At 39.6% G+C, this 26,565-nt stretch overlaps 1 protein-coding gene and 1 long non-coding RNA gene across 4 annotated transcripts in view; one reads left to right on the forward strand and one right to left on the reverse strand.

Moving 5' to 3' along the window:
• MUSK (muscle associated receptor tyrosine kinase) overlaps window positions 1–26,565 on the reverse strand; it is a 92,960-nt gene that overhangs the window by 58,471 nt on the left and 7,924 nt on the right. Inside the window, exons 2-6 of one of the 2 annotated variants that reach the window (XM_053204810.1) lie at window positions 23,637–23,763; window positions 18,339–18,490; window positions 13,379–13,506; window positions 11,977–12,118; window positions 2,626–2,655 (exon numbers count right to left, since the gene is read on the reverse strand). In XM_053204810.1, the coding sequence (XP_053060785.1) occupies window positions 2,626–2,655; window positions 11,977–12,118; window positions 13,379–13,506; window positions 18,339–18,490; window positions 23,637–23,763 (579 nt within the window). The remainder of the gene's footprint in view (window positions 1–2,625; window positions 2,656–11,976; window positions 12,119–13,378; window positions 13,507–18,338; window positions 18,491–23,636; window positions 23,764–26,565) is intronic. The other variant, XM_027034814.2, reaches the window with a different exon arrangement.
• LOC113592840 (uncharacterized) overlaps window positions 1–26,565 on the forward strand; it is a 141,752-nt gene that overhangs the window by 55,532 nt on the left and 59,655 nt on the right. For both annotated transcript variants that reach the window (XR_008291040.1, XR_003412797.2), the window contains exon 3: window positions 2,728–2,808. This is a non-coding gene — a long non-coding RNA (uncharacterized LOC113592840). The remainder of the gene's footprint in view (window positions 1–2,727; window positions 2,809–26,565) is intronic.

A 26,565-nucleotide genomic window follows, 5' to 3' on the forward strand; every position in this document is an offset into this window, starting at 1 on the left:
CATTAATCCATCAACTGGGTTTTTTCCATCCCTTTCCAACTGTGGAGGTTTTGAAGTGAATATGATCAATCATATGACAGTGAATTAAATGAAATAACAGCCCATTAGTATCAGGGAAGAGGAGACTTCTGGTTGGTTTAGTGTAATAGATACTATGACTTAGCTCCAAGTTGGATTCTGAGATACATGCCAGATAGGACAAAAGAACAAAGTAAAAATAAAGTACAGCATTCTCACTACAAGAAGGGAAACAAAAAGCCAATTTCTCAGGAGAGACCATTTTCCCCCCCATGTGCTGAATTTTTAAAGCAATTTCTCACTTAGGATTGACCTTGAAGCAGTGAGTGATGGAAGGATCGATATTTTCAACAAGATTTTTTTGGCAAACAGCTATTTCTGTAGTGAGTAAAATAGGCAGTAGCTCAAGATGCACGCTAAGGTTGCTTTGACTTTCCTGTTGTGTAGACTATGTTTTTTGTACAGGCTGACTCTAACCAGCCCCTTTCCAGTTTGCCAGTAAGGGCGTGTCTTCACACAGCTTCTTAGAGAAGCTTTCTCCCATCACTTGTCACAGTGGGGCCAAACCAAAGTTATAATCTCTAACAAGTACCAAGCATGCAGGTATAAAGCATTGCTGATTGAGGGTAGATTTATGTGCTTTGGAAACAAGAGGAGCAGTTGGTAATGTTGACATTCTATTTGTGAAATATGAGAAGGCTAACCAGTAATATTCTCTGGGTAGAATGTAAACCATGTAAACAACAGGCAACAATACCAACAACAGCCAGTATTTATCAAAGAGTTACCATGCGGACATGGTATATATGCTCTCTTAGTCTACTTGTAAGAACTCTACACTCTAACTAATGGTGCCCCCATTTCACAAATGAGGACATAGACTTGCAAAGGTTGAGGAAATTGTCACGTAACTAGCAAGAGGCAGAGTCAGGATTAGCACCCAGATCTGTCTGATGCTGAAGCATGTGGGTACTCCGGCATGCTGGTCTGTGAAACATAAACATAGAGAAAGGAAAAACTCAAGAATGGGGCAGTGGAAGATATCCTGGCCTGGGAACCAAGACGTCCAAGCTCCTTGCTAACTTGGGAAAAAGTACTGATTATCTAGTCTCAAGTTTCCTGATCTGCAGAATGAGGGACTGGATTATGACTTCAGGTTTAAAATCTATGATTACTCTTCTGATGGAACCAAAATTAATAAAAATTGCTTCTATTTAAAGAAAGATGTAGGGTTTTGTTTTGTTTCGTTATTTTTTTTGCCATTGAATTTGATTGCTTCTACCTCAAAAATAAATATGCCACATAGAGTAAAAAGCTGTAACTATCTCCACAAGTGTTTTTAAATCAATGCTTCCATTGTGCAAAAGTTACATTAGTCCTAGAACTAACACTGAAAACTAGGATCTGAGCGACTGCTCTGTGTGATCTAAATACGACACATAAGGTACATACAGAGTATTACTGAGCTCATTTTACAGGTGGGGAAACTGAGGCACAAAGAGACTAAGTAACCTTCCTGACATTACACAGGCGGTGAGTGGTAGAGCCAGGATCTGAACCAGGGTCTGAACTCTGGAGTTTACTCCAGACTCTGGAGCCCATGCAGCTTTCTTGAGAATCTAGAGCCCCTGTTATCAGCCAGAACATTGAAGTTCACTCCAAAAATCATGCTTGACTAGTTTATCATTCCTGGAGATGAATATACTAATTACAATTTGAAAGTCATATATTTGATTTCTGAAGGAAATAACTGAAGGTAACGTTATTTGAATTCCGTATTGCCGTGGAAGTTCTAATAGCTTTCCATTATATCTTTTCATGATTTGAAACTGTTACATTTTGACATTAAGGCCAGTGAAGGCATGGCCTTCTCTCTCTGTCTCGCACAGTGTGAGATGAGTCTGTGTTGGATGAATTAATGCATTAAAGGGAAAGAGCTTTTTTGTGTATGTATGCTTGAACTTGTGTCTCTCGTTTTAATATCTAAAAAGTGAAAATCAAAGCTCACTCTAATTAGAGTATGCATAATTAGAGTATGCACAGTAACTTTCATTTCAAATAATATGCTATCCACATTATATTAAACAATTTGATCAACTTAAACAATTTAAGACAAATCTTTGAGTCACATTTTTTTTCCTTCACGCCTGCAGTTAAAGAGGACCACCTTGTTCTTTAACTTGACATATTATCTGTTCAGTGCTATGATCATTATAGAACCTCTTCTTTCCTTAGAGAATTTCACTGGCAACCCTTCCACTAAAGGGCCACTTTACCAGTGTTTCTTGAAAGCACCCAAGAGCTTTTGAGATGGGAATGCAATATAATAGTCCCTCAAGTGGAAATCAGTGGGTAGAACTGTTCTTTTAGAGCATGCACCTTACTAACCATGCAGATTTAATTTTCCCCACGGTCACCCGCAGGGATAACGAAGGTTTATGCCTTTTTCTCTGGCTCAGTGTTTAGACACACAATGTACTCATGACAGCAAATCAAACCTGTTAGTGGCATCGAGCAAGTAGAACTGATGCCGGGAACAGGGCCACCGCAAATTTTATTAAAACTGCAATCACTGAGAACACGGCACACACGTTGGGATTTAAATACCTCTCTCTGTGGCATTTGTCATATTAAGAGCTGCAGCATAAACAAAGGAAACAGCAAATCAAATGGTGTGTAAACATTACATGATCGCTTCCACTTTTCCAGGTGCAGTAAGGAAATCTGATGTCTAGGAAAGAAGGCAGACAGAAGTCTAACATTTTGGAAAATCGTGCTGATCTCTTACAGGTACGTCTATTGATATTTGCCTCTGGGACGTCGCATATGTGTGTGTGTGCGCACGTATATGTGTGTAGGTGTGTATATGCATATATACAGATGTGTGTGTATGTATATATGTATGTGTATATATATATATATATACATACATATATATATAATGTGTGTATATAATAATTTGTTTTTATCTTTTGGGATTCTACTGTTGTCTGATATACTGCATATGTCTGCAAATAATCTTCCAAAAAAAAAAAAAAAAGCCTTTGAAAGACCAAATCAGCCCTAACGATAAAGCCTTAGACTACAGGGAAGCAGACTGACAGCCCTCAAGGGCCCTGACAAGTGATGGAGATTCATTCACCAAGGCCACTTACATTGGCCTGTTGGCTCACCCTCCCTCCTCACTCCCTAAAATGCCTCTCTCCAGTGCTGAGACAGGGTTCTGCTTTCTGAGGCTCCATGCACATGAGGTCTTGTTAAACATTTGGGAAGCCTGCACTAACCCTCTCCCTCAGAGGGTTCTGTTCTTGGTCTTGGTCTGTTTCTCGAGCTTTCATTTGCAGTTTTGGACTGGTGCTAAGCTACCTTTTCCCACTGGCGATTGTGGACGGATAACCCTCCCTTGCTTCCAGCTCCTCTTCTGCCCAGTATTTTCCTTCATGGCTTAAACCTCCAGGGGTAAACAAGGTAATAGTAGAAAATGCAACTGACAGGGAATCCAATACATGCCAACATACATCTATTTTAAATTGAGCCGCAAACATTCTACACTCAACCAGTTTCCCTATGCAAAGCAGAACTTGTCTGAATGTGAAATTCACGGAATGTAATAAAATCCACACTCAGCTCCAAATAAGTAAATCATTTCAAAATAGTTAAGTCAAGGAATGTAAGGGAAATACAAGAAAATGAGATATTTGTACAATTTTAAGTGGATCTCCTCCAGTGATTAGAAACTTCGTAACAGCGACCTCTCTGCTCTAGCTAAAAAACAACCAGAATTACATTATCATATTAAAAGTGTTTAATTTCTGTGGTATAGTGTTTATTAAACACGGTTTTTTGAAGGGAGAGTATCCTTCTGGTTGAAAACAGGAAAGTAAAAATCAGCATCTTCCACTTCAGAGGTCATCTGAAGCCTCCATGATGCAGCCTTTCCTTGAAAATCCCAGCCGTACCATCCAAATCATCCTATTCATTGCCACATCCCTATGCCACTATGAGTCTATCTTCCTGGCCTTTAGGGTACTCGGGAGAAAACTGTTTCAGTGAAGGTACAGGAGAGAAACAGTATGGATCATTCTTTGGATACATACATACCTAAAGTAGAACATGGAACAGGTTAGACTGCCTCTTGACTTAGAAAATAATTCCTTCGACTTAGAAAATAATTCCTTCTATAGGGCACTGAGAAATCACTTTGTCTCTGTCTCCAGCCTAACAAAACTAATATGCAGCAAATATAATTGTGGTTGGTGGGGAGACCACATGGAACCCTGCCACTGAAAATGATGCTTTCACCTCTGTGAGGAGCTGATTGAAAGAAACGATCTCAAGCAGAAAGAATATTACTAGTTAACCATGAGGAAATCTTTACGAGCCAATACAATTGACTTATTTCTGTTTTATCATTAAATATTCTCATATTTGGAGACAGCTAAGGAAAGATCTCAGCTTCACGGCAGAAACCGCAAACCAAATGTGATTGCCTTTAAGACCAATAAGATAAATCTGAATTTCAGAGATATTAAAATGCACAATAAAGAAAATAAATACTGGCCAACGATGATTGTAAGAAACCGAGATTCACCCCAGATACGGTAAATATTTAAAATGAACATCTTAGAATCCGTGAAATATGATGCGGAGATTTCTCTAGCCCTCATTACCTGTCCTAAAGGCCACTGTCACAGAGGTACATGAGACAGGGGTTAAGCCTTTCTAAGAAAGAGCCTCCACAGCCGCGAGATTGACAACTCTTTGCTACATTTCAAGTGCCGACGGAATTTGGGAAATCACAGATACTTCCCACCGATCTTAAAGCAGTATATCTGGATAGTTCTCACCTAGCGTAGTCCTTCACTTTTCCATGGGACCTTACCTTTGTTTATTTTATGAGTCAGTTAACACCCAAACGTTTGTAGGAAATACTCATTGAGAAATCAGAACCCAAGTTGGATTTTATTGTTCGATCCACCAAGCACTAAGGGATCGTAAATTCCGGGTCTGCTCATAGTAAGAAAGAAGAATCAGTGGGGTGGGGGTGGGGGGGAATCCACCGGCAGGTGCTAGTCTCTCAACCCCTTCTCTTCCCACTCCGTCCAGGTGGCTCCCTTACTTCCTCTTGCAGGTCTCAAACTTACTGTCTTTGTGGATGGATTCCTTCCCCAAGGAAATGGCATACTTTGTGTTCTGTTCATCAGGACCTCCCCCTCAACCCCAGAGCCTCAGCCAATAGCCAATGTTGTGAATATCAAATCAACATAGGAATCAAAAACTTTTGTTTTTGATTCTAGTTTGAATCTAGAACTTTTGTTCTAGAACAGAATGGAGCAAGAGAACTGCAAAAGTAGTATGTCAAATCACTGAACAGAAAGGTTGATGCCATTTTTATCAAAATAGTATGATGTTTTGAGGAAATCATCTCTTCAAAAGCGTAAGTACATGTATGGATTCTTCCTAATTATGAAGGTCTCTTTGTAAAAATCCAAAAAGTATAGCACTGTATAAAGTATATGATAGATGTTAACCTCCTATGTAATTCTACATGCAGAGATGATGGCTATTAACAGCTTGGTTATCCACTCTAATATAGAATATATAAAACATACTGTTCTGTAACTTTTTCACTTATGAACACATTAGTATTTCTAATGAGTTAGTATTTCTAAGGACAACAGTACCTTGCACATAATAAGCGCTATATAGGTACTTAATAAGTAATAAAAAACAGCAAATAATTATATAGTATTTGCTGTGTGCCTGTATTAATTCATGTAATCGTTGCAACAACCTAAGAGGTAGGTGCTTTTTACCCCTCTTTTAGAGGCGAGAAAACTGAAGGTCAGAGATGGAATACAGACCCAAGTTACATGCATGGTGGTAATTGTAGAAGTTAATGTGTATAGATTGATCTCATTCTTCTTAATGGCTGCATGGGACTTTATCACATATTTTATCAGTCTCCTATTGATGCAAATTTAAATTCCTTAAATATTTTTGCTATTATAAAAAACTGTGAAAATCTTGAACATACACTTGTGCAAATAATTGCTTTAGATAAATTATCAGAAGTTAAATTATTGAGACGAATGTATACATATCTTAAAGTTTGATTTTTATGAGAAGCAAACAAAAAGATCTCCACTAGATGATACCAAATAATGGTTTCCTCACACCCTCTTTATTGCTTTCATCCTAATTGTCTTTTATAAGTAATCTGGTTTTTTGCTTCAATAGTTTAAGATCACCTCTTTTTGTTTGATGTTTATTATGATGCATCTGGGGGTGAAACTATTTACATACGTGTTCTTTGTTTTTACTGATTGGGACTCCATGTGCTTCTTGTACTTGAAGATTTAGGTCTTTCATTAATTTTGGCAATTTCTCGGTCATTATGCTTTTGGGTATAGCCTCTCTTATATGTTCTCTTTTCTCTCTTTCTGTAATGCATATCCCTAATTCTTTCTTTAATTCTGTTTTATCTTTTCCATTTCTCTGCACTGAATTCCAAGTTCTGAAGTGATGACTTCTAATGTGTACATCATCTCCTTATCTCTAGCATACTGTTACTCATCCGCTGAATGTTAGTTATAATCCTTTTTTTTCATTTGTTAAAATTGTGTAATTCTGCTTTTTTTCTTCTAATGTCTTTTTCGTTCTTTTTTCTCCTTTTGTGTCTTAATTCGTTTAAACATATTTAATTTTGAGTCTCTGTTATATTGTGTTAGCTAAATTTCCTGGGCTTTTCATCCCTTTGTATATTACATCTGCTGACTGTCACTTAAGGCAGTTTGTTTTCAGTGGGTGCTATAATTTTGCCTTGTGAACTCCTCCTCAGTATGGCTTTCAGTATGAAAATCCTATGTAACCTGGGTCAGGTATTTTTTTAAGCTTTTTGGTTATTAACTTTTTTTGGCCTGGAATCAATTTTTACGTTAATTTCTCTAGCTGCGGAACCCCAGTCTCTGCTGGCAGTATGAATTCAATATCAGACCTACGTGAGATATAGTCCTGAGCACTGCATACAGATTGATTCATTTAAAAATGTGGTGGTTTGGGGGCCCTGGGTGGCTCAGTTGGTTGAGTGGCCGACTTTGGCTCAGGTCATGATCTCACGGTCCGTGAGTTCGAGCCCTGCGTCGGGCTCTGTGTTGGCAGCTCAGAGCCTGGAGCCTGCTTTGGATTCTGTGTCTCCCTCTCTCTCTGCTCCTCCCCTGCTTGTGCTCTGTCTCTCTCTCTCTCTGTCTCAAAAATAAATAAATGTTTTTTAAAAAATGAGGTGGTTTTCTCCCTCACACCTGCAGTGCAGAGACAGACAAGACTCTTCGTTGTCTTTCTGTCATCAAATAGAATTTTTCTGATCCATCTTTTTACTTGTGTGATTCTAACCTTTATAGAAGGTTCCCAGTGCTAACCTCCACTTTCCAGGGGCCCAAGACCTTGTCTCCTGTTCCTTTAAGAGTCTTAAAATCAATATTCTAAGTTATAGATATGGGCATCTGTGTCATTACCTCCAGGACGATGCAGAACCAGCTCATGAGCTTAATGCTGTGTTTTTTCTATTCCTATTCATTCCTGGCCTTTGGACATTTAATTTTATTCTTGTGGATTGTATGACTAACCCAGCGTTTCTGGGTGTTCATAGTGGGAAGATGTTTATGTTATCCTGTCTGTCATATTGCTGGCGCTATAAGTGTCTAATGCTAGATTTGTACTTTTGGTACATGGAGATAATTCGTTGCTGTAACCATTCTCTTGCACTAATTCCCAAATCCTTTGCCCTGTTGTCCTCCCTGGCAAACTCCACAATGGTACCTTGCCTTTGGACGTGCCGTTCTCCTTTCTCTGAACTTCTGCTCTTTCTGCCACTCCACATTCACAGTCCCATTCTTTGCTAAAACTTTCATGTTACCTAGGAGTCCCAGTTCCCCTTGCGAGTCATCTCTCTCATACCCCACAGCTATTTTAAAATCTTTCCACTCTCCTCAGCCCTCCACCCCCCTTTACAGAAGTATTTTCAGAAGATAAACTTACTTTCTACTTCCTACAGGAAATAGAAACCAACAGAGCTTTCTCATATTCCATCCACCAAACTCATTAACTCGTTTATACTGGAATGCACCCCTTTCTCCTTCCTATGACAAGGAAGGAAGTTCCTTCTTCCTAAGTGTGGTGATCATGTAATTTATTATTGAAGCCTGGATACTTTTGAAAGTAAAAGGAGGACTCTATTAATAATTATGCCAGGACAACAGGTGTGAACCAGAACTGTCCTGGGCAAACTGGGACAAGTGGTCACCCTCTGTCTACGGTTTATCACTCTACTTGTCCCCTGAATGTGCCGTTTTTGCCTTCTCAAGCACCACATTCCCTTGAATATTCCACCTCTCTCCTTTATGTTCAAATATCCTTTTCTCGGAGGCTCTTCTCATTCATATTGTAACATTTTCAGTATTTTTTAATATTTTAATCTTTTTAAAAAAGGAAGCTTGTGGGGCGCCTGGGTGGCTCAGTTGGTTAAGCGCCAACCTTGGCTCAGGGCATGATCTCGCGGTTCGTGAGTTCGAGCCCCGCATCGAGCTCTGTGCTCACAGCTCAGAGGCTCGAGCCCAACTCAGATTCTGTGTCTCCCTCTCTCTCTGCTCCTTCCCCACTTGTGCTCTGTCTCTCTCTCTGTCTCTCAAAAATAAGTAAACATTAAAAAAAATTTTAAAGAGAAATCTTGCCAAGCAACATTACCTGTAAACCATATATACCTCTAGCTCCTGCTCACCTTTTTGCCTTTTCTCTTTTCTCTGCCAAGTTTATTGAAAAATTTGTTGACCCCCACTGTCTCTTTTTTTCAGTTCCCATTCTCCATCATTTACAGAATTTTGGCTTTTTCTCTCGCCCCTGTTCTGACTCTGCTCTTGGCAACGTCACATGTGGTTATCTGTTCTCTGATAGAACAGACGGTATTCAGCATTAATCAATCTCTTAGACACGTCTGTGAGTTAGTTGTCCTCTCTTTTTCTCGGTTTCGTAGAATGGCACAATGATAGGACCTTCCTCACCGACTGTTAGTGAGGATTAAATAAAGCGATCCACGTAAGCATCTAGCATTTTAAAATGTTAGCCTTCCCGGGGCGCCTGGGTGGCTCAGTCGGTTGAGCGTCCGACTTCACCTCAGGTCACGATCTCGCGGTCTGTGAGTTCGAGCCCCGCGTCGGGCTCTGGGCTGATGGCTCAGAGCCTGGAGCCTGCTTCTGATTCTGTGTCTCCCTCTCTCTCTGCCCCTCCCCTGTTCATGCTCTGTCTCTCCCTGTCTCAAAAATAAATAAACATTTAAAAAATAAAAATAAAAAAAGATGTTAGCCTTCCCGTTGCTCACTTTTTGGAAAGACGTCCATGTTCGGCTGTGCATGAGTGAGATGGTTTCATTAGTAAATTTGTATGTCACTGTTTGAACCTTTTAAGATAGGACAGAAATGTGGGATTTCTTCATGTTGCCATCCCAGACATCCAGCAGACTGAGAATGGCAATCTGGAAAGGGAGCTTTACTTTTGGGTTGAAGGGTGTTTGATGTTTGTTATGGCAGCTAAGATTTAGTGAGCACGCTCCGCCAAGCCCATAATTGGTATGCTCCTCACTAGAAGCTGGCAGCATCGAGTGACATCGTGGACTTCTCATTTTAATTTGGTCGAGCGAATGTTCAGAGGTACTGACACAGTACATAACGAATGTTCATCTGCCTCACCGGCTATGGCCCGGCTTTATCTTCAATTCTACTATTGCCTAGTTAGTAGGCATTTACAGACACTTTTGGGGTTGGGCCAGTCGCGTTTCAGTTGGTTTTTCACCTGTTCTGAATTGTAGGTTAAATTGGCCTTTCCTTTAAATAGATCACGTCTGCATTGTATCTTGTGGAAATGCCTGAACTGTTTCTTGAAGTGGAAGCCAACCTTTCGAGCTTCAAGAGAAGCTACATAGATTTGTTACAATTTTTATGTTCTAATACACATATTTGTTACAATTTTTATGTTCTAATAGTAATAATTATAATTGATGCCATTTATTGAATGCTTATTATGTACCAGCAACCGTGCTAAGCATGCCACGAATTTTCACATATATTAGCTGCTTTAATAGGGACTCAAATGGAATAAAAATAGATATGTGCTAAAACGATCATCTTACTGTTAGAGTGACTTTAAATGATATCATGAGCTCTCAATACTAGCAAGTTTAATAGAAACCTCTCTGTCTATTAACTGTTAAGGCGATGAGCATGACCACTTAAATGTTAAGAAGAAAGAAGATAGTATTTAGTTCTACTGATAGGTGTGATGCAAAATTAAGTGACAAGGCAAGGCCAAACTATGTAACGGACTCCAACTAATTGTGATTGTGTTAATTTTCCCTAGGTCACTGCTAAAGCAAACAATTTCAATATCTATGAAGACAGGGACCTAAACGATCAGAATTCTGTGTTATAATACAAAGGGCTTATATTTAATGTCTTAAAGAGGAAAATCCTTATGATATTATATACAAATGGATAACATTCATTCTGTGTCATTCCACATACAGTTCAAGGAAATACTGAATCCAGGCAGATAGTCAATGTGTCTGAATGTAGGTATGTTTATTTTTCACTGAATAAGTCACATCAACTGGTTATAGCGTACTGAGCTTTAAATACCATTGCTAATGCAGAAGACACTAAATTATAGCAGCTATGCCGAGAATACATCTTTTTTACGTCTGACAGTCACTATTCCTATCATCCTCATTCTTTTCTATGAGAAGTTAATAGAAATACTATGAGCAATTGATGCAATGACATAATAAACATGTCACCTCAACTGGAAGCAAATGTGGGAAATAAGATTATTAATGCTGTGAGAGAATGGCCTAGCTAGGAAATAAAAATAATCTAAAAGCTAATAGAAAAGTGTATGATGGAGAAGGAAGAGACGTGAGCTTAAATGAGTAGGAAGAAATCAAAGTAAGCCATGGGGAGCTCTCAGAGTCTGTCCCCATTGAGCTATAATTTGGGCTAGTGTGTGACAGTCCAAACACTTTATCAATCACATTAGAGAAAAGCAGAAAAATAGGTGATGATTCTTACAGTCAACATTTACTGAGTGTTTACAAAAGGCCAGGCACTCTGCTAGATACTGTCAACACCTTATCTCACTGACAACTCCTAACAACCCCACTTTACAGATGAGAAAAGTAGGAGGGGGTTCTGTAGCATAGAACAGGAGGAGCTGGGGAGAGTTTTGTATTTGTTTTGTTTACCTAGCACAGGCATGCCGGTAGTTTCTATTTGTAAGCAAAATGTGATGCAGTTTTGGTGGGTAGAGCACCAAGTCCTATCTGCATTATGATTTCTCAGGGACGACCTTGCCAACCAGCTGCTGAATTGGTTGACTTTAAAAGAACATTTTAAAAAATTGAAACTAGTTTGACAAGGTGACTTCATAGGGCTAGGAACATTTTTAGTCAGACATTTGGAGTCAGTATTGTATTCTTTTTCAACCCTTTGTGATAGAATACAATCTGAAGTTACTTATTTTCTTTTGATGTTTTAAAAAGTCATGTCTCTGGGCTGAAAGAGATAAAAGGAGGCTTTTCAAATTCATAAGCAAGGGAGAATTGTCCAAGCCAGACGGAAGTTCTGAACTGGTGTTCTACTGTTTTAGTATCTTAGTGAATTTAGTCTGGTTTTGTTAAAAATTACCAGTGACTGTGGGCTGTAGATGGGATATGACCTATTATACTGGTGAACACTTCGTTCTCTTTTCAGTTTTTTCTTTCCATAGTTTTGAACTTATGGTGTCGGATGAGGAACAGTGGAGGGGACTGGTCTAGCCACATCTCTGCCTTTGCAAGCTAACAGTCCAGCCGTCAGAGTAGAATGGGCGGGTCCCTCGAACAGCACCAGAATGGGAAGGAATGCAACTCCTTACCCTCAACTTCCAGCTTCACCAATTTGGAATATGCCGTCCCGAGGCTGTTTTTTGCCACACACCGATAATGTCCTGCATCTTCCTTTTGCACATTATGAATCCTTAAACTCCCAGATTCAAGAACTGCAATGCGGGAATTCTCCTGCCAGGGATAGGGACATGAATTTTAAAACATCCATGGCTTTATCAAGGATACATGTGCCTTATTTCATCAGGTCATTATCATCGCTGCTAGCATCAAAAGCATCATTTGAACATTTGGCATTTATTTTGTATAACATACTGTATTAAATGAGACAGTATAAGATTACCTAAACGAAGTTTAACAATGGTTCTATAATATATAGTTTATTTTCATTGTCCTTCATCATATGAGGACAGTAGGCTTACTTGATTTCCTAAAAGTTACACCCAAGTCTCTTTGATTCAAAACACTCTATGTGGTATCTTTAGGAAAATATACGTTTTTTGAAAGTTGGGAAATTCTACAAATAATAAAAAAAGATGGTCTTGGAAGTTAAAATACCACATTTACCTTTGGGGACTCTAAATTCAGTCTCATACGAAAATTCCTACTTTTTTATTGTAGGAAACCCACTGATATTTATAAGAAAAGGAAAGTCAGAAAATTACCTAGGTTACCTTAAACAGTTTCACGTTATTTGTCTTATGTCAAGTGAAACCAAGCTAACTGATTTTATACTTCATTCCAGTTGATGGACGCATGTCAACACCTGTGTATTCTGTGTGGCATATTCTGAGCAGAGTAGGATGAAAAACCTCACTGCGTCCACAGTTAGTAGGTGATGGTAATGACACAGTGTCATGATTTCCCGGTAAACGTGGGTATGAGATTCCAAAGCAGTGCAAAACAAGCATGTAAGCACTGGGTTTTTAATCTGACTGCTGTGTGACCGAGGAATTTGTCAGGGTGTTAGTTCACTGGTCTTGAGTGTTGCTGTTCTAACTCCACTCCGGAGGTTCTCCCGTCCATGCTTCCAAACCTCCTTTCTCTCTCTCCTCCCAGAAGCTGTTTGTCGGGTCTAAAACCTGGATTTTAGTTTCACCTTTTTTGTCACCTGTGTCTCAAAGATTCAATGTTAAAACCTGCGTGAGCCAACCACCCCACCAGCCAGCAAAACCCACTCCCGTTGCTTTTGCTTGGCCTCCTTTTTCATCCCTCAAAAGAACCGTTGGTTCCCGTCTCTTTTTTCCCCTAGCCACCCCCAACTGGAATGCCTTATAGTCTGTGTGTATGGGAACAGGGATATTTACGTGTGGTTGAAATGTTATCAAAGGGGAAATTTTATACTAGAAATTTGGACTCACGTAACTGAGTTTGCAAAAAATTGCCCTACTTGAAAATATGTTGTATAGACACGTTTTCGTAATAAGGACTTACCCTGAGAGCACTGTCCCCCTTAATCCATGACACTGATGGTTTGGGATTGCCCATTGTAGTACATGGTAGAACTGCTTTTAGTCCTTCTATGATTTTTACATTTATGGGAGGACGAGTTATTTTCGGTTCTAAAGGGAAATAAAAATTCAAAATTAAAGATGCAATATGGCTACATTAAGCTTTCTCTTTTCTATTCAGTTTTAAATATCCACTCTAAGAATAATTGATTACATTATAGAATTTATCAAATGCTGAGGGGTTTTTAGCAGGTATCGACAGAAATCATTTTTCAAGGTTTAGGTTATGTCTGTTCTATTAATATCTTATTTGCAGAACACAAACTCATGAAACATATTAGGAGTTTGAGGTCATAGTGTTCTTCACTTGAAAAGATAGTTAATAAAAAGTTGACTAAGTATACTGTCACCATAACAATCCGACGTTATTTAATTCATACCAACAGACATGGAAACATTTGAAGAGACATTTTTGATCTATTTTTCATGTCATTCTCAGTTATGACCTACTTTCCCTGTAGTTTCATCTTACTTTGACCTTTAAATTTCGTGATTAAAAATTAGTTACATTTATCCTCTAGAAAGTAAAGCAGATGTTATTTATATTAGTAATTGGAGAAATCCTGTCATAGAATTTAGGGTAACTGTAGTCTGCAAGGCAAACTTTTGTAAGTTACTGTGCTGTGAAAGACTCTTAAGTCAATTCTTTCAGAAGAAATAGATTATGCCAGCCTCTGTTTATTCTCCAGTAGTAAGATTTCACAAGTTATTAAATCTCATGTGTAGAAGAATTTACAAAATCAGGATGCCTGTTCTTTTACTACTTGAAGGATTCACATAGAATGAAAACTACACTTATTTCCTTACTAGTCTCGTGTTACAGTTATAAAACAGAGGACTGTCTTTGCAGGAGGGACTACTGAGAAATGGATGCATTCTATTTCTTTTAGGTCATGTGCTGTAATCAGTGTGCTACTTTGACAGCAGAGCATGGAATAAGGACTTTTTTCCTTCTACTTTAATTGTGCGTGTGGGGGTTGATGGGAGTTGGAAGTGATATTTGCAAAGACTTCATGGTCTACTGATGTCTAATCTAGGCATTTAGTGCCATTTCGAATTGGTATGATCTTGCATTGTGACAAACAAAATACAAGACAGGCTTTAAGCATGTTATAGGAAAATATCAACGTTGTCACTTTGCCTGCTATTTAAAGCACACAACTCTCCTAATCAACAACAGTGAACCCCTGCATTTAGATGATGGTGAGGCACCTCAGTTGTGAGTGGGGTTGTCACACAGCTGCTGGCAAAAGCTTAGCTTAAAAGTTGATATTCCTGTGACATAGTCAAAGAGAGTGTTTTCCATTCCTTCCACTGGTTTCCTTGAAGATCCCTATGGCAAATGTCTTAAGCAGATAACCTCTGTTTAAAGCAGTTAACTCCTATCTTCTCAGTGAAATAGATATCTTGGTCATCTGTTGGGTGAGAAGTGAGAAGAACCCTTTTGGGAAGTTGAACATAAAGTGCACTGGGAATGAGGTGAGCACTGATGTTGAGTCATGGATTCCCCACTGTAAGGGAACACTCTTCAGGTGAAACCATGAGCAGTGACTAATATGAGCTGGTCATCTGGCTACAGCGGGATGCTGGAACTTCATGCTGTGCCAGCATGGAACCATTTTCTGATGGGTGACAAGGAATTTGGGAGAGGGAGCTCCTGGGAGTGATCCTTGGATAGCTGGAGTAGTGATGGGACTGGGGGTCTTAGGCATCTCAGGAAGAAGCTCTGTACCAAGTGGTGTGGGAGCATTCTAAAATGGTAGCACCTGGGATGGCCACACCACCGTATACCCACATGACTGGATGAGCTTTCCTAAAGAAGAAAAAAAGAGGAGATTTGGGATAGAACCGAAGTAAAGAACATTTAGTGTCAGAGAGAATATGAGAAACTCTCAAAGAAAAGGTAGCAGTGAAATACTTAAATGTGCTCTGTCTTTAGAATCAAGCCTTCATTATGTTGCAAAGGAGAACTTTCCAGTTTCCTCACTTGATTTCCTCAAGTAAGGAATGCCTTCTTATGGGCACATCCCTACCCACTTACAGAAGAACCCCCAGACCAGCTTCCCCACAATGTCCCACTAGCCCTACTACATTCCTATTCTGATGAATCTAGGATTTCATTTATAAGTCTGACCAAACATAAAAGATTAATAGAGGTTTGAGAAAAAAAAAAAAAACATGAACATAGAAGCAAAGAACTGAAAGAAAATAAAAACTTATGAAGAAAACAGAAATAAAGTAAGGAAAAGAAGACAGAATTTTTTGAGGGAGAGAGAGAGAGAGAGAAAAGCTGGGCTTACCCAATGGTAAGAAAAGGTTTGAGCTCACCTGATGCGGGGCTCATGATCACCTGATGTGGGACTTGAACTCACGAACCATGAGAACATGACTTGAACCCAAGTTAGATGCTTAACCAACTGAGCCACCCAGGCGCCCCAGGAAAAGAGGAATTTTTTCTTTAAATGCATTAGTGTTATCCTTACAGAGAGGAACAAATATTGCATCATGTAACACGTAGAGTTTGCTATGAGGAAAAAAAGGAGCAGAAAAATAATTCCTAGAAATTAAAAACATGGGTTTTTAAGATCAAAAGTACTCAGTGTAAGTGTAGAATAGTAGAATGGTCATATTGAAGACTGAGTTCATGATATAGAAGGAAAAGTTAAAATAAATCTCCAGTAAGGTAGAATATCAAGATAGATATGTAGAAAGTATAAGGAGAAAAAAATGGGGTCACGAAAAATGGAAAAAAAAGATCTAATATGTACTAATTAAAAATTTAAGGGGCACCTGAGGGTGGCTCCGTCGGTTGAGTGTCCGACTTCGGCTCAGGTCATGATCTCACAGCTTGTGAGTTCGAGCCCCGCGTCCGGCTCTGTGCTGACAGCTCGGAGCCTGGAGCCTGCTTCAGATTCTGTGTCTTCCTCTCTCTCTGCCCCTAACCCACTCACATTCTGTCTCTGTCTCTCTCAAAAATAAATAAACATTAAAAAAAATAAAATAAATAAAAAATAAAAATTTAAGAATGAGATAAAGTAAAGAGGAAGAAAAGTTAAAATATATACCTCATTTTGAAAAACAACAACAAATCCTTATTTTTTGGATTCAGAAGGCCTACCTAAAACTCAGTAGGAATAGTAAGAGAATACATTTAACATATTCCTATGAATGTGAAAATCTTATGAATTCTAGAAATAAAGAGAAAATAGTAATATTTTTAAGAGAGATAAACATTAGATTTACCTTTAGGAATAAGAAAAAGCTTTCTCAGCTGCAGCATAGCGTGTCATATGATAGTGAATAATTGTTTAATAAAAGCTGAGGGAAAAGCCTTTTGAAATTCTTGTCTGTACCTGGACAAGTTTTTATCCCGGAGCAAAGGCAGAGACTTTCAGCGATTCAAAGAATCAGAAAACGTATGCTCAGATTATATATGATCACATGCTCACACTTTGAAAAGAAGCAGCGAACTCAACAAAAACAATGACAACACAGTAGAAAGAAGATATGAGAAATAGTGATGCTAATCAGGAATCACAGCAAAACTTGCAGTAAAGTTTCTGAGTGGAACTGGACCCTGCTGATTCGTATGTGCCAGTATGGCTGTTTCGTGATTTTTGCCCTCAGCAGCGTGATGTCAGAGAGAAGAAAATAAAAGTTACATTATTACAGGGTAGGTGATTTGCAAGCAGCTAGTGCTTCCAGCACAGGAGGTCATGAGATCTGAGGGTGCTAAGAGTGCTTAAAGATACACCACCAGGTGCAAGAGAAGACTAAAAGAAGAGAGAACTGAGTAAGTCCCCACTGGGGTCGGTGGAAGGGAGAAAGGAGGAGAATGTGAACATGCGGTGATGGCTCTGCAGAGGGAGTAGGGGAGGGAGAGAGCCTGACTCTGGTTCTTAGCTGAGAAAGAGACAGATGGAGGCACATCATGAGTGTGGGAAAGTGTTTTCTTCTTGGGACAGCGCTGGGAATAGAAGTGTCCGTGTTCTGAGTATGGTATACCGGAGCTTAAGATTTTAAATTCGGACCCTTTCCTGGGGGTGACAAGGTCATTGATGGGATAGGTTGATAAGAAGTTAAGGCAAATATCACTGGACGTGTGGAGGTCAGGAGCTGTAAGGACAAAGTGGCCAGAGGCTGTTTCATGGTTTGTTAAAAAATCCCTTAGGATGGTGGCAGGAGTAGGGATGGATAGACCGAAAGACATGATAGATAGGAATCAAAGTCTTTGGTAGATATTGGGCGGGGTGGGGGGTGAGGGGGAGTACCTGGAAATGAGTAGGTGACTTGAATAGAGTTACAGGAGAGAATGGTCAGAATGGCACACGCCCTCATGAGAAGATTTTGCACAGCAATATAAAGGTAATGGCTTAAAAGCAGCAATGAGAGCTAGGAGATTGACCGCAAGTCCTTGCTAGCCTTGTAGACAGGAAAGGTGGTGACAAAGTAGCCTCCAGTGAAGCAGAAAGGCCACTCAAGTTTGAAAAGTCACCCAAGAAAATCAAGTTTGAAATAAGGCAAAAGGGTAGAAGTGTCTGCAAAGGAGTTAGAGATAAAAAGCGTGTCTGGTTGTAACGGAACCGGTTCAAGGGAGCAGGCAGAAGATTTTAGATGGAAGTTCCCTGGTGGAAGGAGTCAAGGTGGAGCAAATAGGGAGCTGTGTGCAGGCAAGGAAACGGGAGAGCCTAGAGAACTGAGGGGCTTGCCTGTAGTTGAGGACAGGAATACATGGTCTAGAATTCACTGCCTCAGGGGTGTGATTTGAACTTGAGCTTGGCTGACTGCCGAGCCTCCAAGCCGTGCTGGAGACTGTTTAGTGCCTGCTTCGGAGTGTACCGAGTCAGCTTTAACATCAAGAGCGGAGGCTCTCTCCCACTCACTCATCTTCACTTGCAGAGCCCCGCAGCTCTCCGCAGCACCCCCCACGCCATTGTTGGCCGTGCAGCAGTAGACGCCATCGTCGCTGTCTTCCACGCTCAGGATGGTGAGGAGCTGCCCGTTCTCGCGAATGCTGTACCGGGTGTCAAAGAGCCTGCAGGTCGCAGACAGAAATGGCAGGTTAGGACCTCCTGTGTGACTTTTTTTTTTTCAGGCTGTGATTAACTGATCAGTAGATGACTTGTCAATGGAAGAAGCAGGTTAAAAGCAAAAGGAAACCTGGATGGGTTCTGAATAATAGAATCACCTTTTTTGGTAATATAAAGCTAGCATTACATTCTAAGATTAGAATGCTGTGCTCCCAATAGATTGGTCCTATGCTCTAATGATCAAAGCACCTGAGTCCTTCAAAAATGCTTTCCGGGGCACGTGGGTGGCTCATCCGACTCTTGACTTTGGCTCAGGTCATGATCTCATGACTGTGAGATCAAGCCCCACGACAGGCTCAGCACAGAGCATGGAGCCTGCTTGGGATTCTCTGTCTCTGTCTCTCCCCACCCCACCCCCCCCCCCCATGCTCATTCTCTCTTCCTCTCTCTCTACCCCTCCCATGCTCATTCTCTCTCCCTCTCTACCTCTCTCAAAATTTAAGAAAAAAAAAGTGCCTTCAAAAGGTGATGTCTGTTGATGAGACCAAACATAAAGTTTACTTTATTCAGCAAAGTATATTACTACCAAGGTATATGAGTCTTCTCCCCACAGTTACTAGAACGTAACAGCTAGAGAACAAACACACGTACATAAATGTTACCAGTGGGAAGAGATAAATTCTTATAGGAGTAACTAACAATTAGCTGAGTATTCATTTATTATTTGTTGCATGCCTAACAAGTGCCAAGCACAGTTCTACTTCCTTGGAATATAAAAGGAAGCAAAACAGCTTCAAACTGTGAGTGTATGTTTTACATATATTATCTCATTAAGTTACATGCTGTTTGTCAAGAAAGGAATTAGGGAAACAGAAAAATCTGAGTGGAAGCATCAACATAAAAGTGGGGTTTTTATGACCACATAAAGGTTCTTTATGCAAAATGTATACATGAGGCAGAAAAATGCCCCCCACCTCAATCTAGGTCTTAATCCCCTGAACCTGTGAATATGTTACCTTACATGACAAAAGAGATGTTGCAGATGTCAAGGATCTTAAAATAGAGTATCACGGCTTATCCAGATGGGCCCAGTGCAATCACAGTGGTCCTTAAGAGATGGCAGCAGGAAGCTGAAGGATGATAGGAGATGTGACAGTTGAGGCAGAGGCCAGAGGGCTGTGGCTGCTGGCTTTGAAAGTGGGGGAAGGAGACAAGAAAGGCAGGTAGCCTTCTTGAGGCTGGGGGAAGGTGGGAAATCAGATTCTTCTCCGGTGCCACTAGAAAGAATGCAGCCCTGTCAACCCTTGCTTTTCACCTTGGGAGACTGATTTCAGACTTACGACTCCCAGAACTGTAAGATAATCAACCTATATTGTTTTAAGCCACTAAGTTTGTGACACCTTCTTATAGTAGAAATAGGAAACTAAAATGCAAACAAACAGTGGAAAAGGAAGTGGTTTCTTGATGTTCTAATCTCTACAGGTGCCCACCATCACTTCCTGATACTAAAGGGAATAAAAGCATGTAGTGAGTTTTGGTCTCTTGTGACTGAGGATAGTATAATCACTGGGTAGTTCACAAAATAACAATAAATAATTGTGGAAAGCCATGATACTCAGTGTCACATAATGTTGTTTTGTTACGTTTTTCGTTTTTCGTGGGAAAATACGTACATTGGAATATTTCACAGATATACTTGTGGACCAAGAGTCCAGCCACTCTGTGAAATAGACAGTTTCCAAATTTGTAAGCTGTTGCATCAATGTTGCTTAATTTGAGTAAATTGCTTGTGGGTGGTGAGGACGCTCAAGTCTTTATAATTTTTTTTTTAATGTTTATTTACTTTTGAGAGAGACAAAGACAGGATGCGAATGGATTAGGGACAGAGAGAGAGGGAGACACAGATCCAAAGCAGGATGCGGGCTCCGAGCTGTCAGCACAGAGCCCGATGCAGGGCTCGAACTCACGAGCTGTGAGATCATGACCTGAGCTGAAGTCGACCGCTCAACCGACTGAGCCACCCAGGCGCCCCAAGTCTTTATAATTTTTTTTTAAATTTTTTTTTTAACGTTGATTTATTTTGGGGACAGAGAGAGACAGAGCATGAATGGGGGAGGGGCAGAGAGAGAGGGAGACACAGAATCGGAAGCAGGCTCCAGGCTCTGAGCCATCAGCCCAGAGCCTGACATGGGGCTTGAACTCACGGACCGCGAGATCGTGACCTGAGCTGAAGTCGGACGCTTAACCGACTGAGCCAACCAGGCGCCCCAAGTCTTTATAATTTTTAAAATAGAATTCATTATTCTCAGTTTTTAAGAGTCTCTTATGGTTTGATGGGGGGTGGGAGGGAGAGGAGGGTGGGTGATGGGCACTGAGGAGGGCACCTGTTGGGATGAGCACTGGGTGTTGTATGGAAACCAATTTGACAATAAATTTCATATTTAAAAAAAATAAAAAAATAAAAAAATAATAATAAAATAGAATTAATTAGAACAGTTTTAGATTTACATAAAAATTGAAAAGACGATACTTTCCATATACCTCTTTCCATCTAGTTTCTCCTGTTGTTAATCAGATTAGTTTGGTACATTTGTTACGATTAATGACCCAATATTGATACTGTTAACTAGTTTATATAAGTCTTAGCTTATTCAGGTTTGTTTCAGTGTTACCTAATGTCTTTGTCTCTTCCATGATCTCATCCAGGACCCTACATTACATTTATTTGTCATATCTCCTTAGGCTCCTTTTGGCTGTCACAGTTTCTAAGACTTTCCTTGGTTTTTGATGACCTTGACAGTTTTGAGGAGTACGTGTAAAGTATTTTGTAGGATGCCCCTCTACTGGAGTTTGCCTTATATTTTTATTATGATAAAATTTGGTTTGTGGCTTTGGGAGAGGAAGATCACAAAAGTAGAGGGCCATTTCATCCCATAAAAAACAAGGGTGCATGCTATCAACATGATTTCTCACTATCGATATTGACCTTTATCACCTGGCAAAGTAGTGCTTGTCAGGTTTCCTTGGTAAAGCTATTCATTATTCCTAAAAGGGCACACAAATATATTTTCAAAATGTAATTTCTTCTTATTTCACAGATCCTTTGACTAACAGCTAACTATTCAAACCTGTAACTCCATTCATTTCTTATTTATTTGTAACATTTTTGCCTTATAATAAAGGGAAGATTCCAATTTATTTATTGACTTTCTTCATAGCATTCTTATAATGTTGATTTTCTTTGTGTAATTAAAAAAACTCTTCCATTGTCCATTTCTTCATCTCCTTATAATATTGAGAAAGAAACATCTGAGAGGATCGTAAGGCTGTCTTTTTCAAAGCTATTTAATGATATAGGCATCGCACTTCCTTCCCAGGCATGGTAGAGGGCCATAGTGGAGAGAATAATCTTTGATCATTGACCTTTGCCTGTCCAGCAACTATTATAATTTCAAAGTAGGGAAGTGCATGAATCATATGCCAAGATATAAGCAACAACTGTGATGTAATACAAAACTCGGTAACTTCTGTGTTGCCTTCACAGGTGCTTTTATGACCACTGTTATTCATGATGCATATTGACAGTGAGGTTTTTCTGTATTATTTAAAGACATTTAATTTTATTATAGAAGATAAAGACATAAATAATAGACAAAACTCATGAAAATGTTGAGCATATAAATTGTAAAGCTGTAGTGTGTGAGATATTAGCACAATGACTCGTGTTAAATGGAGCCATTGAGGAAGAGAGTCACTTGTGGAACATAGCTAGAGCTGGTGAGATGTGCTGAATATAGGCCATAAGTGAAATAGCAACCTGCCAAAGATTGACGGAATAAATAGAAAATATGATGGAATAAAGAAGAGTATCACTTAGAGTAGAAAGGGATGGAAAGACAAGCTTATAATCGTGCCATCTCTAGACTGACGGCTCTGTCACCCCTAAATCAACCACCTGTTGGTGATATACAACGTGGTCCCTTTATGGTCCCATGCACTCTCCCCAAGGAACACAGATAAAATCCATGGCTGTTCAGCAGGCTAATTGGCAAGCTATCGTCATGGCCAGGTGCGCTTGTCCTTCTGTTTCTCCAACAGAGCAAGTATATGTCTGTAGCTTTGGTGCCTTCCACCTGTGGGCTCAGACTTTACTCTGGTCCTTGTAAGAGCTTGACAGTGGGGAAGTCTGAGGCACAAGAGCAACTGGCCATATAAACATTGAGTGAACCAAGATTCCTGAGTACATTGACTTATCCCATTTCTTTTCCCTTGTTCTCTCTAGAGATTTCAAATGGATTTAATAAACTGTATTTCAAACATCTTATTTTCAGCCTTCCTATTCCAGGACTTCTGTAATAGTTTTCCAGGTAGACAACCTGAGGGTGACCACAGCACAGGGTAATTTCCCATATTACAACATGTGTAATTGAAGGAAACACTAAATTTCATTAGAGTTTAGTGCAAATAAAGACATAAGTTTTCCTCATGCAGGTTCATGGACCCGAGTGTGTAGATACCAGCTCAAGAATCCTGGTCCTACTGCAAGCTATATTGCCTGCTGAGAAGCCAGTGGTTCCCTTTGTTACAGATTTTTTTTTGGAGTATTTTTGATCAGATAGCTATTGCAAATGAGGAAAAGATAGCATGACCCTTTCATGTCAAATGGGAATTTTTGTCTGTTTAAGAGGCTGCCTCATTATATATTAGGAAACCCTTCTGACTTTCAAAAGAAAAAGTTCTGGTGACCAAGAGGTCAGGTTCTTGGACAACATACTTTAATTTATTGGAATAGAAGTAGAGATGAGTCTGGTCCCTATTAATTCCCCAGCATGTCCTGGAACATGTGTCCTGTACCCCCGCCTTAGGGTATCATCGTGTGTCTTAATTACTTGAAACTTCCTCTGGGTCCTAACCTGGAGTCCGTGAAATAGCCCTGACATCCCCAGGTCAATTAAATCAGTGTTTGGCTTTAGGCAATTCTCTTAACCTCATTGACCTCCAGATCTTACAATTATAAAATGAGGAAATTTGCATTTTACATATTTTAGAAGGTAAGCTTTTGTCCTACCAAGAGCTGTGATTACATTGATGACAAAGTTAAATTGCAAGGCAGCCATGGGCAGCCTTACCAGAAAAAGGCAGAATACTTACTTAATGAGAATTTTATTTCTGGTCCAGGAAATTTCAGGCTGGGGATAGGATTCCACTGCACACATAAATGTAGCCACTTCTTCAACTAAGGCATCCACTGTTTCCAGCGGAGTAGTGATGACAGGAGCTACAAGAAGAGGAAAAATCAGATGAGAACATTCTAGAATGCTGTTTACTAACCCTCTGTGAGCAGTCAGAGGCTGTCACCTGCTGAATGATAATTATATTTCCCCATAGCAGAAAATTGCCAAAAGGAAGGAAGGTTGTATGTAGAGAATTTTGTTACTACTTCTGAAATAGATGTTTGAGAATCAAAAGAGAAGGCTCTCAGTAGAGTAGGACTTAGAATTTAGTTTATATAAGTAGGGGCAGATCCAGCTTTTATGAAGCCCAAAGTTACATAATTTGAGTACACACATTGAGGAAAAAAAAGAAAATTATAAATACAAAATATCCGTGGCCACCCAACACGGATCAGCTTGAAGGGAAGAGAAGTCAGAATGGAGAGAGAGATCTTAACAGTTGTTTAAAAACATTTTTTTCTAAATTTCATAATAATATATGTTCATATTAACACATTGCTAGAGTCCACTGAGGGTCTTAGATGGGGGCTCCTGCAAATAAGAGATTTTATAAGCTTAAGCTTCGTGCAATTTATAAAGAATCAGATCTGCATGTGAATGGAATAGAAAAAGAGTACATAAAATGACAAAAAGCCCAACTGAAAAAACTGGGCAAAGATCTGAATAGACATTTCTCCACAGAATTTGTACAAATTTCATTTGTGTTGGAGACACAGCACATGAGATGATGTTCAGTATCATTAGCCATTAAGGAAATGCAAATCAAAACCACAATTAGATACTACTTCATATCCACCAGAATGGCTCTAATCAAAAAGAAAGATAACAACACCTCTTGGCAAGCAGGTGGGTAGATGCACCTTTGTGCATTACTGGTGGGAATGTAAAATGGCGCAGCTTCTGTGGAAAACAGTATGTGGTTCCTCAAAAAATTAAACATAGAATTACCATATGATCCAGTGTTTCCACTTTTGGGTATATACCCAAAAGTATAGAAAGTAGGGACTCAGATATTTGTAGATATTTGTCCATAGTAGCGTTATTCACAATAGCCAAAAGGTGAAAGGAGCCCAGGTGTCTACCAACAGATTAACAGATAAACAAAATTGGTATATCCATACGATGGAATATTATTTGACAATAGAGAGGAATGAAGTATTGATATATACCACAACATGAATGAACCTCGGAAACAATAAGCTAGGTGAAAGAAACCAGTCAGAAGGACACATATTGCATGATTCCACCTATATGAAATGTCCAGATGGGCAAATCTACAGTCAGAAAATACATTAGCGATTGCCTAAGATCAGGGGTGCAAGATGGAGGGATTAGGGGGTAAGAAATGGCTAAAGGACACAGGATTTCTTTGAGGTATAATGAAAATGTTCTGCTTAATTTGATGATAAATGCACAACTCTGTGAATTGTACACTTTATTTTTTAAAGTTTTTCAAAAACTTTATTAGAGTGTGTGAACACAAGCAGGGAAGGGGGAGAGAGAAGGAGAGAGGGAGAGGGAGAAACCTAAGCAGGCTCTGTGCTCAGCACAGAGCCCAATGCGGGACCTCATCCCACAAACGGTGAGATTATGACCTGAACTGAAATCAGGAGTCAGATGTTTAACTGACTGAGCTACCCAGGAGCCCTAGTTGTACACTTTAAATGGGTGGAGTGCATAGTATGTAAATTATATCTCAAAGCTGGTTTTGTTTTTGTTTTTTATTGTTTGTGTGTATGTGCCTCTGCATGTGTGTGTGTTCCACAAAAAAAAGAAAATAGGAGGGGCTTTGACATTGATCCTTCTCTCCTCCTGTCCCCCCATGAAATGAGAGTCGCTTGGATTATAGGAGTTAGAAGGACAAGGAAGTTAAGAAGGATGAGAGTTGGTTAGTAGTAGGATGCATTCCTCTTTAATCATTTAGGAAGCCTGTGAATCTACCAGAGCAAACGGAGTGCGGTCCTGGTCATCTCAAGGGCTGGATGGTGTGGGACAGAAAGTGTCAATACCTGTATTTGCATGAGTCTGGAAATCTACCCCATTGCATGACCTTATTGAAAATAATTATCATCATTACCACTTTATCGTTATTATTATTTATCAGAGATTTGTTTACTGCTTTCCATGTAGCAAGCACCAGGTTGACTAGAAGCAAAAAGATGTGTAAAGTCCATCGCTGCCTTAGAAGAGCCCACAGTCTTTCTCATTGCCAAGTAGCATTTCATTGTATATATAAACCACACCTTCTTTATCCTTTCATCAGTTGATGGACATTTGGGCTCTTTCCATAATTTGGCTATTGTTGAAAGTGCTGCTGGAGGGTATTATGCTAAGTGAAATAAGTCAGAGAAAGACAGATATCATATGTTTTCACTCATATGTGGAACTTGAGAGACTTAACAGAAGACCATGGGGAGGGGGGAAGGGGAAAAAACGGTTTCAAACAGAAAGGGAGGCAAACCATAAGAGACTCTTAAGTACAGAGAACAAACTGAGGGTTGATGCGGGGTAGGGGAGAGAGGAAAATGGGTAATGGGCATTGAGGAGAGAGAGCACTTGCTGGGATGAGCACTGGGTGTTGTATATTAGTGATGAATCACGGGAATCTGCCCCCAAAACAGAGCACACTGTATACACTGTATGTTAGCCAACTTGACAATAAGTTATATTAAAAAAAAGATTTTTGAAGGATTTCTAATATCATGGGAAAATGTATAAATATGTTTTTAAGTGAAAAAGAAGATTTGAAATGATACATGTATCAAGAAAACAAGCTTGTAAATAATATGAATGTGAATATAAGTATAAATATTTAGGAAGAAGAATAGACAATAAACCATTAAAAG

This window comes from Acinonyx jubatus, chromosome D4, assembly GCF_027475565.1.
Source record: "Acinonyx jubatus isolate Ajub_Pintada_27869175 chromosome D4, VMU_Ajub_asm_v1.0, whole genome shotgun sequence".
Lineage (NCBI taxonomy): Eukaryota > Metazoa > Chordata > Mammalia > Carnivora > Felidae > Acinonyx > Acinonyx jubatus.